The sequence below is a fragment of the Colius striatus genome, chromosome 3 (assembly GCF_028858725.1).
Source record: "Colius striatus isolate bColStr4 chromosome 3, bColStr4.1.hap1, whole genome shotgun sequence".
NCBI lineage: Eukaryota > Metazoa > Chordata > Aves > Coliiformes > Coliidae > Colius > Colius striatus.
In genome coordinates, this window is record NC_084761.1 from 87,832,370 (window position 1) to 87,844,937 (window position 12,568).

Below are 12,568 nucleotides of genomic sequence, written 5' to 3' on the forward strand. Positions count from 1 at the left end.
TGTCCAACTGAGTTATGAGTGTCTCCAAGAATGAAGCTTGCACAGCTTCTCTGGTCAGCTTGTGTCAGTGTTCAACCACTGGCATGGTAAAAAAAAAAAAAAAAGATTTTTTTTTTCTTATTTTTAAGTGGAGTTTAAGGTATTTACATTTGTGCTCATTGCCTCTTCTCACTGGGCACTGCCAAGAAGAAACTGTCTCCATCTTTTCTCCCTCCCATCAAATATTTATTTATATTTATAAAGTTTCCCCTGAGCTCTCCAGGCTGAACAGTCTCAGCTCTCTCAGCCTTGTCCTGTATGGTAGATGCTTCAGTCTCTAATCATCTTAGTGACTCTTTGCTGGGCATACTCCAGTATCACAGAACCACAGAATTACAGAATCTTAAGGGCTGGAGGGGACCTTGAAAGATCATCTATTCCAACCCCCCTGCCAGAGCAGGACCACCTAGAGTAGGTGACACAGGAACTCACTTCAAAGAAGAAGACTCCACAACTCATCTGGGCAGCCTGTTCCAGTGCTCCATCACCCTCATAGTGAAGAATTTTTTTCCTTATATTTCTTTGGAACCTCTTATGTTTCAGCTTGTACCTGTTGTCCCTTGTTCTGTCATTGGCCATCATTGAGAAGAATCTGGCTCCATCCTCCCGACACCCACCCTTTATGTATTTGTAAACGTTAATGAGATCACCCTTCAGTCTCCTCTTCTCCAAGCTAAAGAGCCCCTCTTTCTTACTGAGAGGCCACAGTACTGCAGATGTGTCTCACTAACGCTGAGAGGGAGCCCCAGCTGCTCCAAACCTGCAGATATGAACCCTGTTGGCAGCTCCATCTGAACTTGAATGTTATATGCTAAGGTTAGCAGCAGAACATGTAATAATCTTCACTCCTACCAAAATAACTCATTTTTAGATGTTGAGTTACTTTTTTTCCCTTCCTAGTCTCCCTTAGTGCCAGACAAATATGTGATTGATTTTTTTTGGCTCCTGGAATGCTTTGTATTATTTTGAACGTAGAGAACTATCCTTATTCTGTGAGAGGTATTTTTCACTTTCATTTGAAATTATGTGGCAATAATTTATAGTGGACTGAGCTTCTGTTAAGAGCAGTTAGTCATCATCAAGGGAACAAATGTATTAGCATGTCACCCTGGTATATATCCACTCTCCCTCCTATAAAGCACAGTGTCAGCTGTGAACATGCTCTTGGTACGTCTTTGTTTTTACAAGATAGATTCATTATGGCATGTCTTCATGAGACATCTTCTGACAAGAAACATCTCCTTACTGTTTTATTTTTAGGACGTTCATTACTATGGCATGGAAGCACCATAGATACATGTGAAAGTGTTAATGGCCACAAAACCTCCTGCTTCTTGTTCTTGTTGCTATGAAGTGTGATCTTCTCAGTTTGGAAACTCCTATGTAAATGTAGTTGTCTTAGGATTCTGTTTCCTAGCAAACTGTGACACAGTGCAAAATGTGCTGCATTTGCAGTGGCTGGCCCGTGTAATCTGTCAGTATAATTTATGAGAACACTTCACGGCACCTTCTGCTACTAATGGTCTCTCAGGGTCCTGCCGAAAAGGCTGGTTCTGCCTCCTAATTTTAAGAGCCATGGTGGTGGCAGTGGTTGTCTCTTTTTGGATCTCTTTTGGATTTATGTCTGGCCAAGGGTTTGGAAGAGCTGCTATAAAAGCAGAAACATCTGCTGAGGTTTTATGTGCTGCTAGCTTGCCAAGTTCAACAGCAGGCCAAAGTACAGCTGATGGGCTCAGCCCTCCCCAGGTGTCACTGCAGTTACAGGAGATCCACTGCAGGGAAAATCTGGCTGCTGAAAGCTCTTAAAAATGCTTTTTTTCTTAAAAAAAAAAAAAAAAAAGCTTTGGGCATTGTAGAAGGCTATTAGGAGATGACAACTGGGGTCAGTAGCAAGTAACAAAACCACTGTGAAGTGGCTGTGAGCATCTGAATTCACCCAGTTGCCCTAGTCCCAGCAGCACCCTCAGGTGTGCCTCCTCCCACCACATTCTACAAACTGCCAGTTCGGGTGGCACAGACACCTTTTGCAGTTCAGAAAACCAGATCTTGTTTAATTGTCTGTATATTTTTTTGACTTAAGACACATTGTGCCAACCTTGTTCATGGGCAGGTGTGACTGAGGAAGGCAGCGTTTTCGACATGGGCAGTGAACTTCTATTGTGGGAGGAATTCAAAAGGATGCCTTAAAATTCTTTGTGAAGGTTTTACTCCTGATGAAAGTGTAATAAGTTAGAATAATCAGTTCTTTGACACTAGGGACATGGCAGCTGATGTCCTGGATGAACTTGTGTTCAATCTGGGCACTGCCCAGCCTCCCTCCATGATGTGTACTAGCAGTTTTGGAGAAGCATGCCAGAAAACACACGACAGATAACTGTGGAGCATTTGATGGGTCTCTAATACACTCAGCATAAGGCTTGGTATCTTCCAGAGTCTATTTATTTCTATTTACTTCGTGTTTAGGATATTTTTGTTCATTACAAAAATGTCCAGTTATTCCTCCTTTAATTCTGCTAAGCATTTGGCTTCAGGTGCAGAGTATCGCAGTCGAATTACTGACAAAACATTGACTTTATTTACCTTTTTATAAAGTGCTACAACCTGGCCATATAATTCACTCCCCCTCCCAGTTACCCCAGAGTAATCATAAAGTTGAGGTCAGCATTTCAGCAGCAAAAGCAAAAACTTCTACATATGGAGTTAAAGAAGAGTTCCACTTGGTGAAGAGTAAGTAGCTGACTATTGTGGTTGCAGAGCCTATTACTAGAGAAAAACATAATCACATGTGAATGTGCACATACAAATAAATTATTATAATTTCCTTTTTCAAAATTGCATAAATATTCTTGTTGCAGCCAGATCTATCCAGTGATTACAAGAAAATTTGCTGTTCTGCTCAGAAAACACAAGGCACAAATTCCCTGTTTTCCTACATCTCAACATCTTTGTTGCCTTCCAAGGAGCTGCCTGACTGAGAATAAAATTGTTTGAAAAATATTTCAGCTGTGTAGTGGTTTAAATAAAAAGCCTGGGCTGTGAGAAATACCTAGCATTTTTCTATGGTGGAGAATTTTAATGTCCCTTGCATGCCTCAAGAAAACATTCTTAAATCGTTCCCTTTCCCTTAAGAACACAAGTATGTGAGATGAGAAACTTTCCTTTGTAATTACTCATTTCCAATCACAGCACTTATAAAAGAGGAGTTGTTCTGGAAGTGATATAAGGATGTTTCTACTTCTGGCAAGATAGTAAGCATAATTTTTGAAAACTGCATTTTAGCACTAAAGGCTTTTCTTTCTTTTTTCTTTGCTTTAAATTTTCAACTAACACACTTTTTTTCCAAAGGTGGTTGTTTGTTCAAATTGGTAGAAGAAAGTTAATACTATATAGGAAGGGCATTATTCATTTATTTTAGGTAGTAATTAAATAGTTAAGAGAAGCCATTGTTTTTTTCCAATGCAGTACTTTCAGGAATAATAAATTGAGCTTTTGAAGGAAAGCCGTTTTATTAAAAAATATACAACAGTTAAATTCTTCTTATACTCCAATCTAGATAGCATTTTTCTGTTACAAAAATCCCCAAATTAATATTAATCATTTTTTGGCATTGTGTCAATTAGCAGTTCTGCTATTTTATTTATGTTTCTAATATACCTGAGCTGTCTCTCAGTAGCAAACCCCTCAAACACTCTATGATACACTCTCGTTTCTTGCTGAGACCTATTACTGCAATGTTGGATTGCTAATGGTTAATTACATGATACATTGAATTCAATGAGGAAAGTGTGGTAAGAGATTGAACTTCCCTGGTTTCCCACAATTTGCTTGTTGTTTTCTACTCACTTACTTAGGTCACTACAACTGTTTATGGGACTGAGTTGTAAACAGGGTTATTGAAATGCTACAGATTGAAAGCAGGTCTGCAAAACTGTTAATCTGAACATGGCTTATTTCAGTAATGTTTTTAACAGGACCAAAGAGCTGGGGTAGAATGATGGAAAGGAATTTTTAAGGTGCCCCCAGGTCTGGCTGTGTTCAGCGGCTGCATGTCAAGGGCCGTGTGCTCCATTGTCTGCCCCAGCCCCACCTGTGTTGAAAAGCTAAGAAAGAGGAAATAACACAGAGCTTTTACTTTTTACAAAAGTAAGACGTAACCTTGTCTTCCTGGCAGACTTGTGTGCTTTGTGACTGTGACACTGCTTGTTTCATGGTTGAACGGATTCATCACAAATACTTGTGTACTGCAAGTGTGGCTACAGGCTATGCTTTCCAAGACCTGCTGTCAGCAAGTGCTATGTGTTGGTGAGAGAATGAATGAACCAAGGCCGTAGTTTCAGAGTAGTTGTCTTACCTAAACTAACAAAGGTGATGGCTGCAGCTAATAGAAGCTAATGGGATCTTTTACAGGCCTATAAAAATACAAAGTTTAATTGTTGGAGCAATACAGCAAATGAGGAGCTTGAAAATGTAACTGATAGCAACACGATTATAGGCTAATGAGCAGGATGCTTGAGGTATATTGAAGGACTAATGAAGGGCTGCAAAAGATAACTGGTGGTATAGCATGAAACTAGGCAGAACATGAATGTTTAAATACAGCACTAAAATATCTGTAGTATATACTAAAGACACAGTGCTGCTAACTGTTGGAATTTAAGTGTGTGTGTATATTGTACAGATTAAGTAATTAACCAAAAGCAGTACACAATGGATGCACAGAAGAAGACATCAGTAAGGAAAACCATGATACACTACATAAGTAGGTATTATATAGCTTTAATTACTTCACCAAGTAAAACCCCATTGATACACAGAGCTGTTTTTATAACCTTCCATGTTTTCTCATAAGAAAACAGGTAAAGCTCTGTGTCTGGACAGCTCTAAGGGTACTTTCTGGAAAATGTGGGCTTTGAAACACCTTTCTGCAAATGTAGTTGCAACATCGGGATAAAAAGTGGTAGCCTGGCATGCCAGTATGAGGCACAGTCAGCCCAGGTACCAGATAGCATCGGGGAAGCTGGTTGTCAAACCCTCAGGGGAGAAGCCAATATGTAGCACCATTTAGCATTTGTCTTCTGTGGTTTTAAAGTATGTTGCAAAATAGGAACGTGTGCTATTCCTACTATGAAGTAAATAACCATAGTTCCTGAGGAAGGATCTGACTCTGAAATCACCTAACAGGATAATCCTTGCTTTTATTATTGGCTACAGAGGACTGATTTTCCCTCTCAGTGAAGCCAGTTGAAATGGATATACTTAATGCATTGAATAAAAGTCCAATTCTACAGTTTGTGACATTTTCATCCTCTTTGAGTTCTCACTCAATACAAATGTGGCAGTTTGGTGTTTTGGTTTCATTTGGATTTGTTTCTGGGGAATTTTAGGTTGCCATTTTACAATCAAATAAATATATTTACAGGTTACTAAAAAGCCATTATGAATGGTCCTTTATTGTGCTCCCATAGAGTGACTGAGACTGTAAGGCTCTTCACATGCACATAATACCTATAAAAATGGAAAGGAACCTCTATAACTGTATAAATACAGACTTGCAGTACAAGTCATCAGAGCAGTACAAAGCAAGTCACTTCAGCTAAAGAGGCTTTTGTGATAATCCACGTTTTTAAAAAATATCTGTTGCTTTCATACATGATCAATATATATTATCAGTAATGGATTGGTAAGTAAGAACAGGATATATTCACCTTTGTAGTGCTTTTGGAGAAAAAGTAAATCTGTATCACCTAAACGTGAAGTTGCTAAACTGTTTATCTGTTAGCTCTTGCCTGTGCTATTGATTCTGTAGTGTAAAACTGGATTAAGGAAGAAACAGTTCTTCATTTCTGTTTGTGGGAGGAAAAATCTGCAACTTCAGAAAGTCTCAACTTTTCTGAAAAGCAGGGAGAGAGATATTTCCAGAAAGTACTCCATGAGAGCTGATAGCTGATGAATAATCTGTAATTGAATGCTAAAACTCATAGACTTCTACGGCCTTTGAAGAAAATTTAATCTGTACAAATTCCTCGATACATGAGTCAGGTATTGGAACCCAAAGTTACCATGTGTTTCTACTCTGAAGAAAGGCTTTGGGGTTTTGGAGAGTTTTTGTTGCTGTTCAAAAAGATTTTTTGAGGCTAACCAGAGTCTCTGCAATTTCCACATTGCACATGTAAAAGGCCTGGAAGTCTTCTGTGTTGTTTAATAAAGAAGATATATTAGTGTACTACTTCTTTAATTATATTCCTCTGATTACTTCTCTTTCAGTAGATTTGTGCTGGCATTTGTTGTTGCAACTTTCGATGTGTCTGTTTTAGATATTCCATCAGCCAGTCCTTCATTACTCTACTGTCCAATAGATATCTATGTTTCTTACAGATATTTGAGCTATAGGAGGTAGTGTTGTCTCTATTTTTACAGATGAGGGACCAGAGCACAAAGAAAACCCTACTGCTAGACATGTTTGTGATAGAGCAAGAACCTGGATTCATTTTTCTTGTACTTTAAAGTTCATGGTGTAAATACTGGATTGTTCTCTGACCAAAATGAGAGAGAAGTAAGATGACATTTGTAATACAAGTCTGGAGAAAATTAAGAGGGAAGAAGTCCAGTGAGTGTTATGCCCAGATCCATTCTTCCTTGCTTCTGTAACTTGCAAATCAATTGAATCTTTTTTTTTTCCTATCAGATTACAGTTAAGAAATCTAAACCAGCAGATCTTTTGTATGCTTTTTTTTTTTTCCCCAAAGGTTTTCTTTCTGTTTCACTAGTTAAGTAATCTATGAGACATTTGAAATCTCTTTATTGATGTCTTCCAAGATTTTCAGGGCTTGTATAGTATGGCTCATTTGAGTTAATCTTCAAGAAGAAAAGGTAGAGGAAGTCTGATGAACATATGTGTTAAGTGTTCCAACCATTGTCTTTCCAATTCATCTCTTCAATTCATTAAAAATCATTTTAAAATCCCCAAGGAAATAAGCATTTCCAGTTGGTGTTTTCTTTGAGTATTAAATTTGACGTGGCAATGCAATTTTCATCTCTCTAAAAATTTTTATTAACATCTTACTGTATACATTCTAATGTTTCTTATACATATATTTTAATACGAACTTGCAAATATAATTTGGAAAATCAGCTAACAATGAGTAAGCCTGAATCCTAGTTGTGAGTCATCATTGGAGAACTATATAACGATAGTGAAGTCTAGACAGGCAAACAGTTGGTTTATGTCTCTTTCAGTATCTAAAATTTCTTCTTCCTCAATATTTCTGTTGCGAGATGCCCAGACTTGGCATTTAGGTATAGTTCCAGATTGTGTTAGGTATTGATTTATTTTAAATCAAATATTAAAAAGTTATTTTTTTCAGGATGAGATCCAAATTTCCTCACAGTTTAGGGTCTTTAGAAGTTTTGTTTCATGAGAGTTCATTTCTGTATCACTTGGAAGTTTCCACGGCTATTGTTTGAGCTCACGGTACTAAAACAAGCAAAAACACATAACTCTGTGCACAAGCCCTGCCAGACACAGGTTGCATGATATCTGCATCAATACATGAGTAATCTTGTCATTCTACCCTTGTCATTCTACCCTTGAACGGCCCATGACCTGAATACTGGAAGGTGTGTTTCCCATAATTTCTCCATTGAGATTTACTTTGCTAAGAAACATCCATACAATCTGTAGTCCATAGAGCACAGATGGGTAAGAAGCAGCAGCAGGAAGCAGACTGTGGTTAACTTGCTGCATCCCCTGGAATGTCTCACAGAAAGCCAAAAAGCTCACTAACTGCATCCAGATCACCCAGAACTGCAGGTCAGGCTCATCTTTAAGAAATCAGACTTTACTCATCTTGTTCAGGTTTATAGAGTTCTGCAGTTGTGCTATTACTGCAAATGCTATAGAAGAATGTTTTACACTTACCAGGTACAAGTGTATCCCCTTTCCATTATACCTTGAAATATCTTTTTCATGAATTTTTAGGGAGGAAAGAGAATGGATAAACACAGATGGTTCATTTGGGGTCTTTATTCCCTCTCTAAACTCGACACTGTACATGTTTTTAACACACAAAAATCTTTGTGACTGGAAGAGAATGAAGGGCTCCTCTCAAATGTGGTGCAAAACACATTTTGTTCTGTTTATTAATATAATCTTTAAACAGCCATGCACTGAGATCCCAGAATTCATCCCCCCAAGCCCTGACTCTAGCCCGCTAGTGTAATTACAGGGAATTCTGTTCTAGCTGCATGCTACAACATGTTAATTCTTTATATATGCAGAAAATTTGAATTTATATCTCAAGTAAAAGAGTTGTCATGGCCTGTTTTCTCTGGATTGTAGTAGATTTGGAAAACCAATTACTTTGTGCAGCGTTTCTCTTGAACAATGTCCTTGAACTACGTCTTCTTGTATGTAAATGTCTCAAAGAGTAGCTGGTATTCTTGGTCTCCCTTAAGACTGGGTTATAGCAAAAAATATTTGGGAGTCTAAATAAATTTCTCTATACATCCATGGATCTCCCTCCTCTTGAGAAAGCTAATTTCTTTGAGAAAATAAAAGAATTTTTACTATATAATTTTCTACCTTTATCTGAAAATACCTTAATTACCTTAGGGTACTCTTTTTGTTACAACTTTATTCTTTTCCTGTAGCCCTTTCTATAATTCATGAGAATTAGAATAGGAAGGTTTACACTGGAAGTTTTTGTCTTTGAAATGGCTTAACTTCTTTGAGCTTCCTACCTGAACTCTTTTCATACCTCAATACAGTTCCCACCACTGTCCCTCCTGCAGTGTCAGTCCCCAGTGGTCCCATTGTATTAATCCTGGAACTGCCTTTTCAAAGTAAATTGGATCATCTTTAAGGTTCAGAGAATAATTTCAGGATGTTATTACTGCGAAAGCCACTGACCTGATGTTCTTTCCTCAAAAAGAATAGACTAGGTTCTATTTCCATCATACATACTTTTACTGCATTATTTCAGTACATCTGGCTGAAGTCACTATTTTAGTCTTTGCTTTAATTTATTTTCTGTCAAACACCTCCAGCAAATTTGGTTTAACACTGTCCATCCTATTCCCCTTGGAATTTAAATTAGCTCAGTGCTGAGTACCCACTGCAGTGCAATTGTATGTTCTTGGTTTCTACATAATTATTTGTCAAAACTGAATTGCTATGATTCCATTAACTTTTGTAATGCATTGCTATGTATCTTCAGGCAATGGAACTTACGGAGGAAAAAAACTTCAGATTAAATCCATTTAGATGTCACTATAAAGTAGATAAAACTCTGTGGTCTGTGTGTCATAGGCTTATGCCCAGTCATTTTTAGGCTGGTAGAGAGGGAAGAGTCCTGCACATGGGGAGAAACGACCCCGTGCACCAAGACACGCTGGGGGATGACCTGCTGGAGAGCAGCTCTGCAGAGAGAGACCTGGGAGTCCTGGTTGGTAGTGAACTAAATGTGAGCCAGAAATGTGCCCTTGTGGCCAAGAAGGCCAGTGGTACCCTGGGCTGTATTAAGAAGAGTGTGTCCAGCAGGTCAAGGGAGGTTCTCCTTCCCCTCTACCCTGCCCTGGTGAGGCCTCATCTGGAGTCCTGTGTCCAGTTCTGGGCTTCTCAGCTCAAGAGGGACAGAGAACTTCTAGATAGAGTCCAATGCAGAATACCAAGATAACTGGGAGACTGGAGCATCTTCCTTATGATAAAAGGCTGCGAGACCTGGGGCTGTTCAGCCTGGAGGAGAAATCTGAGGGGGTTCCTTGTCAACACTTAAGTACCTAAAGATTGGGTGTCAAGAGGATAGACTGAGTCTTCTTTCTGTAGTGTCCATGTGAAACAACAGAGCCCACCAGGGAGCAATGAATGTTGTAGAGTGGGGCTGTTGGGCAGGAGTCTCTGCATAGGCAGTTCTCAGTGTCACACTGGGAGAGACAGAGGTCTCATCCTGTTTCTCTTGGACATGAGAGCTGTTGCATATTCTCGATTGCTTGAATAATGGAGAGATACCACACAGGGCACCTTCAGCACTTTTTGTTAAAGAAAAATGTTATTCCAGTGGAAAAAAAGGAGTATAGAGTAGAAGTCCTCTCACCAATTGTTTGTCCTAGGGAGAGCCTCTTGGTGCAGGGACAGATGTGTCTGAGTCCCCTTCCCAGTGCAAAAAGAAAAGCTGTAAATATGGAGAGACCATATGGTGCAATTTGATCTTGTATAGAACAAATGAGGCTTCATCCAATGCGATTTAATTTTGGATATGACTTGCTTTGAGTTTCACTAATAAATATTTTCCTATACTAAGAGTTTACTTGTCCATTCTTTTTATATGAGGCATTGCCAATACAAGTGCATAGCTCAGATACCATTTTTCACTGTATGTTTTTCAGGAGCATAAAACAATTTCTGCAGAGTGCCCACATTTGAAATATTCATAGATTTGTGTATATGACACACTGATGGCCAGATGCAGACTTTGTTTTTTATTCATTCAAAATTTGGTGATCCTCTGAAAAAGAGCTGGAGGGGTGGATGGGTACCTTTGTCAGATATTAATTCTGGTAGATGTCCATTGTGAGACTTCCCAATCTCAGGCTAAATTGTTCTCTTACTCAGCATCAGATTCTGAAGCCAACTCTTCTTCTGCATAGCTGAGGAAGTCCTGATAGTACTTTCTGATGAGCATATGCTCTGCTTAGCTCTTTTTTCCCCACCTCGTGAAGGGTGATGAAAAGGTATAGGTGTTGGGCTTCTGTCACTGTATGGTGCAGTGTCGGGATGAAAACTAGCACCATAGGGATCTGCAGAATACAAACAAAACTGAGCATGGTTTTTTTCCTGGCGTAGAAAGATATTCTTAATAGTGGTGGGTTTCTTTGAGCACTGAAAAGAACAAAGGGATGGCAAAGAAGCACTGAAAATGGATAGTTAGTGCTACAAATTGGTGGGGTTTTTTCAGTTTCAATGCTGAAGCCTTTGGAAGGGAGCACTTACAGATGTTTGATTTCTTCCAGGTCTTCAGATTTTGGGACGTTATACACAAAGTTGAATCTACAGCCTGGGATTTCCACTGTTATTGACAATTTCTACATTTGTCCCACCAACAAAAAAAAGGTATGTGGCAAAAGAATGACTTTTTATAGTGCTGCTGAGATCTTGCTACTATGTGAAGTGTGTTCTGCAGGTTTTCAAAATATATGCAAGGGGTTTTCACAAAGTTGCAGGCCACCTTAGGTGCATTTGTGACATGTGGAAGTGGGATGTTTCTTTTTCCTGAATAATATAGAAAGGAAAAAAATGTCTTGATGGACTCTGAAAACTTTTGAGGAAGTTGACTCCTGGCAACTTGGGCTTCCTTGGAGTTTTCCACAGAAATGAAAAAGGAATTCCTGTAGGTTTTCTTACAAATTCAACCTCTTCATCTTTTATACACAAAGTCCTTTGCACATTCCTTAATAGAAAGCTTGGGGATTGGGGAGGCTGTCAGTGAGAATGATATTTATCCTGTGTAAAACTTAATTACAACATTTTTAAAACCTTTCTCCTTGAAACTCTTTCTTAAAAAATGTTCCTGCCTGCATCATTACTGAACCAAAAAGCTATTCATGGAGACAAGGAATATTAAGTGGACTTTGTAAGTGAGAGTGAAATCGACCCATTTAGTGTATTTAAAATGTATGTTATATTAGAAGCAGCAGGAAGAGAGATTATGAGAAGAAAACAACAATAACAATCTTTCTATGTCTGCAAAAGGCCTGTGATTTTAGTGGCAGGAATTGTGAAATACACTACGGAGAACATAAGCACGGTAGATCTTTCATGAAACAAGACCTTTCTCTTGATAAGAGCCTTTTAACTCCAGTGTAATACAGAAGCATTGATTTCATGCAGAGGCCACTGATTGGAAGGACAATGTTAGTTGTGTTTATCTGTCTGTTCTGCTTAATCAAAAATCAGTGGAACTCGATGAAGCTGCCTGGATGATTAAGTACATATTTTATTTCTCTTGCAATTGTCACTGGACTTTTTGTGCCAAAGCTTTGCTCTGTCTGATCTTGGTAATATATTTTTAATCTACTGCAAAGTCAGAAATTATTTCTTGATTTCTTGAAGTGGAACTCCCGCCAAGTATAAAGATTCTGCAGATTGTCTGTCTCACAGTAAGACCTACCGGTGATTTCAAGTCCAAAATAATAAAACCAAAAATCTTTACCCATCTCACAGAAGGCTGAAAGTATGAGACAGATGAGAGCCCTGTGGAGGATTTTTCTGAGCTCGCCCATCTATGTTATAAAAGACTACATGAACACAGGGGGATCAGGGACAACACAGTTGTGCCAGTTGTCTGACAGAATCAGCAGTCCTAAGATCACTGCTGAATTTTAAGCCTGAAGGACACACCAGTATTCACAAAAAAAGTTCTTATGTTAACTCCATGTTAGAAAAATCTACATTCTGCACAAGACCAGTTGAAGTTCCTAGAGATACAAACCCTGCTTAGTAAGCTAATATCATATTGGAATCCATCTGTTACAG

At 38.7% G+C, this 12,568-nt stretch overlaps 1 protein-coding gene across 1 annotated transcript in view; it reads left to right on the forward strand.

Moving 5' to 3' along the window:
* SORCS2 (sortilin related VPS10 domain containing receptor 2) overlaps nt 1–12,568 on the forward strand; it is a 574,544-nt gene that overhangs the window by 322,956 nt on the left and 239,020 nt on the right. Inside the window, exon 3 of the mRNA XM_061993219.1 lies at nt 11,047–11,146. Coding sequence (XP_061849203.1) covers nt 11,047–11,146 — 100 coding nt within the window. The remainder of the gene's footprint in view (nt 1–11,046; nt 11,147–12,568) is intronic.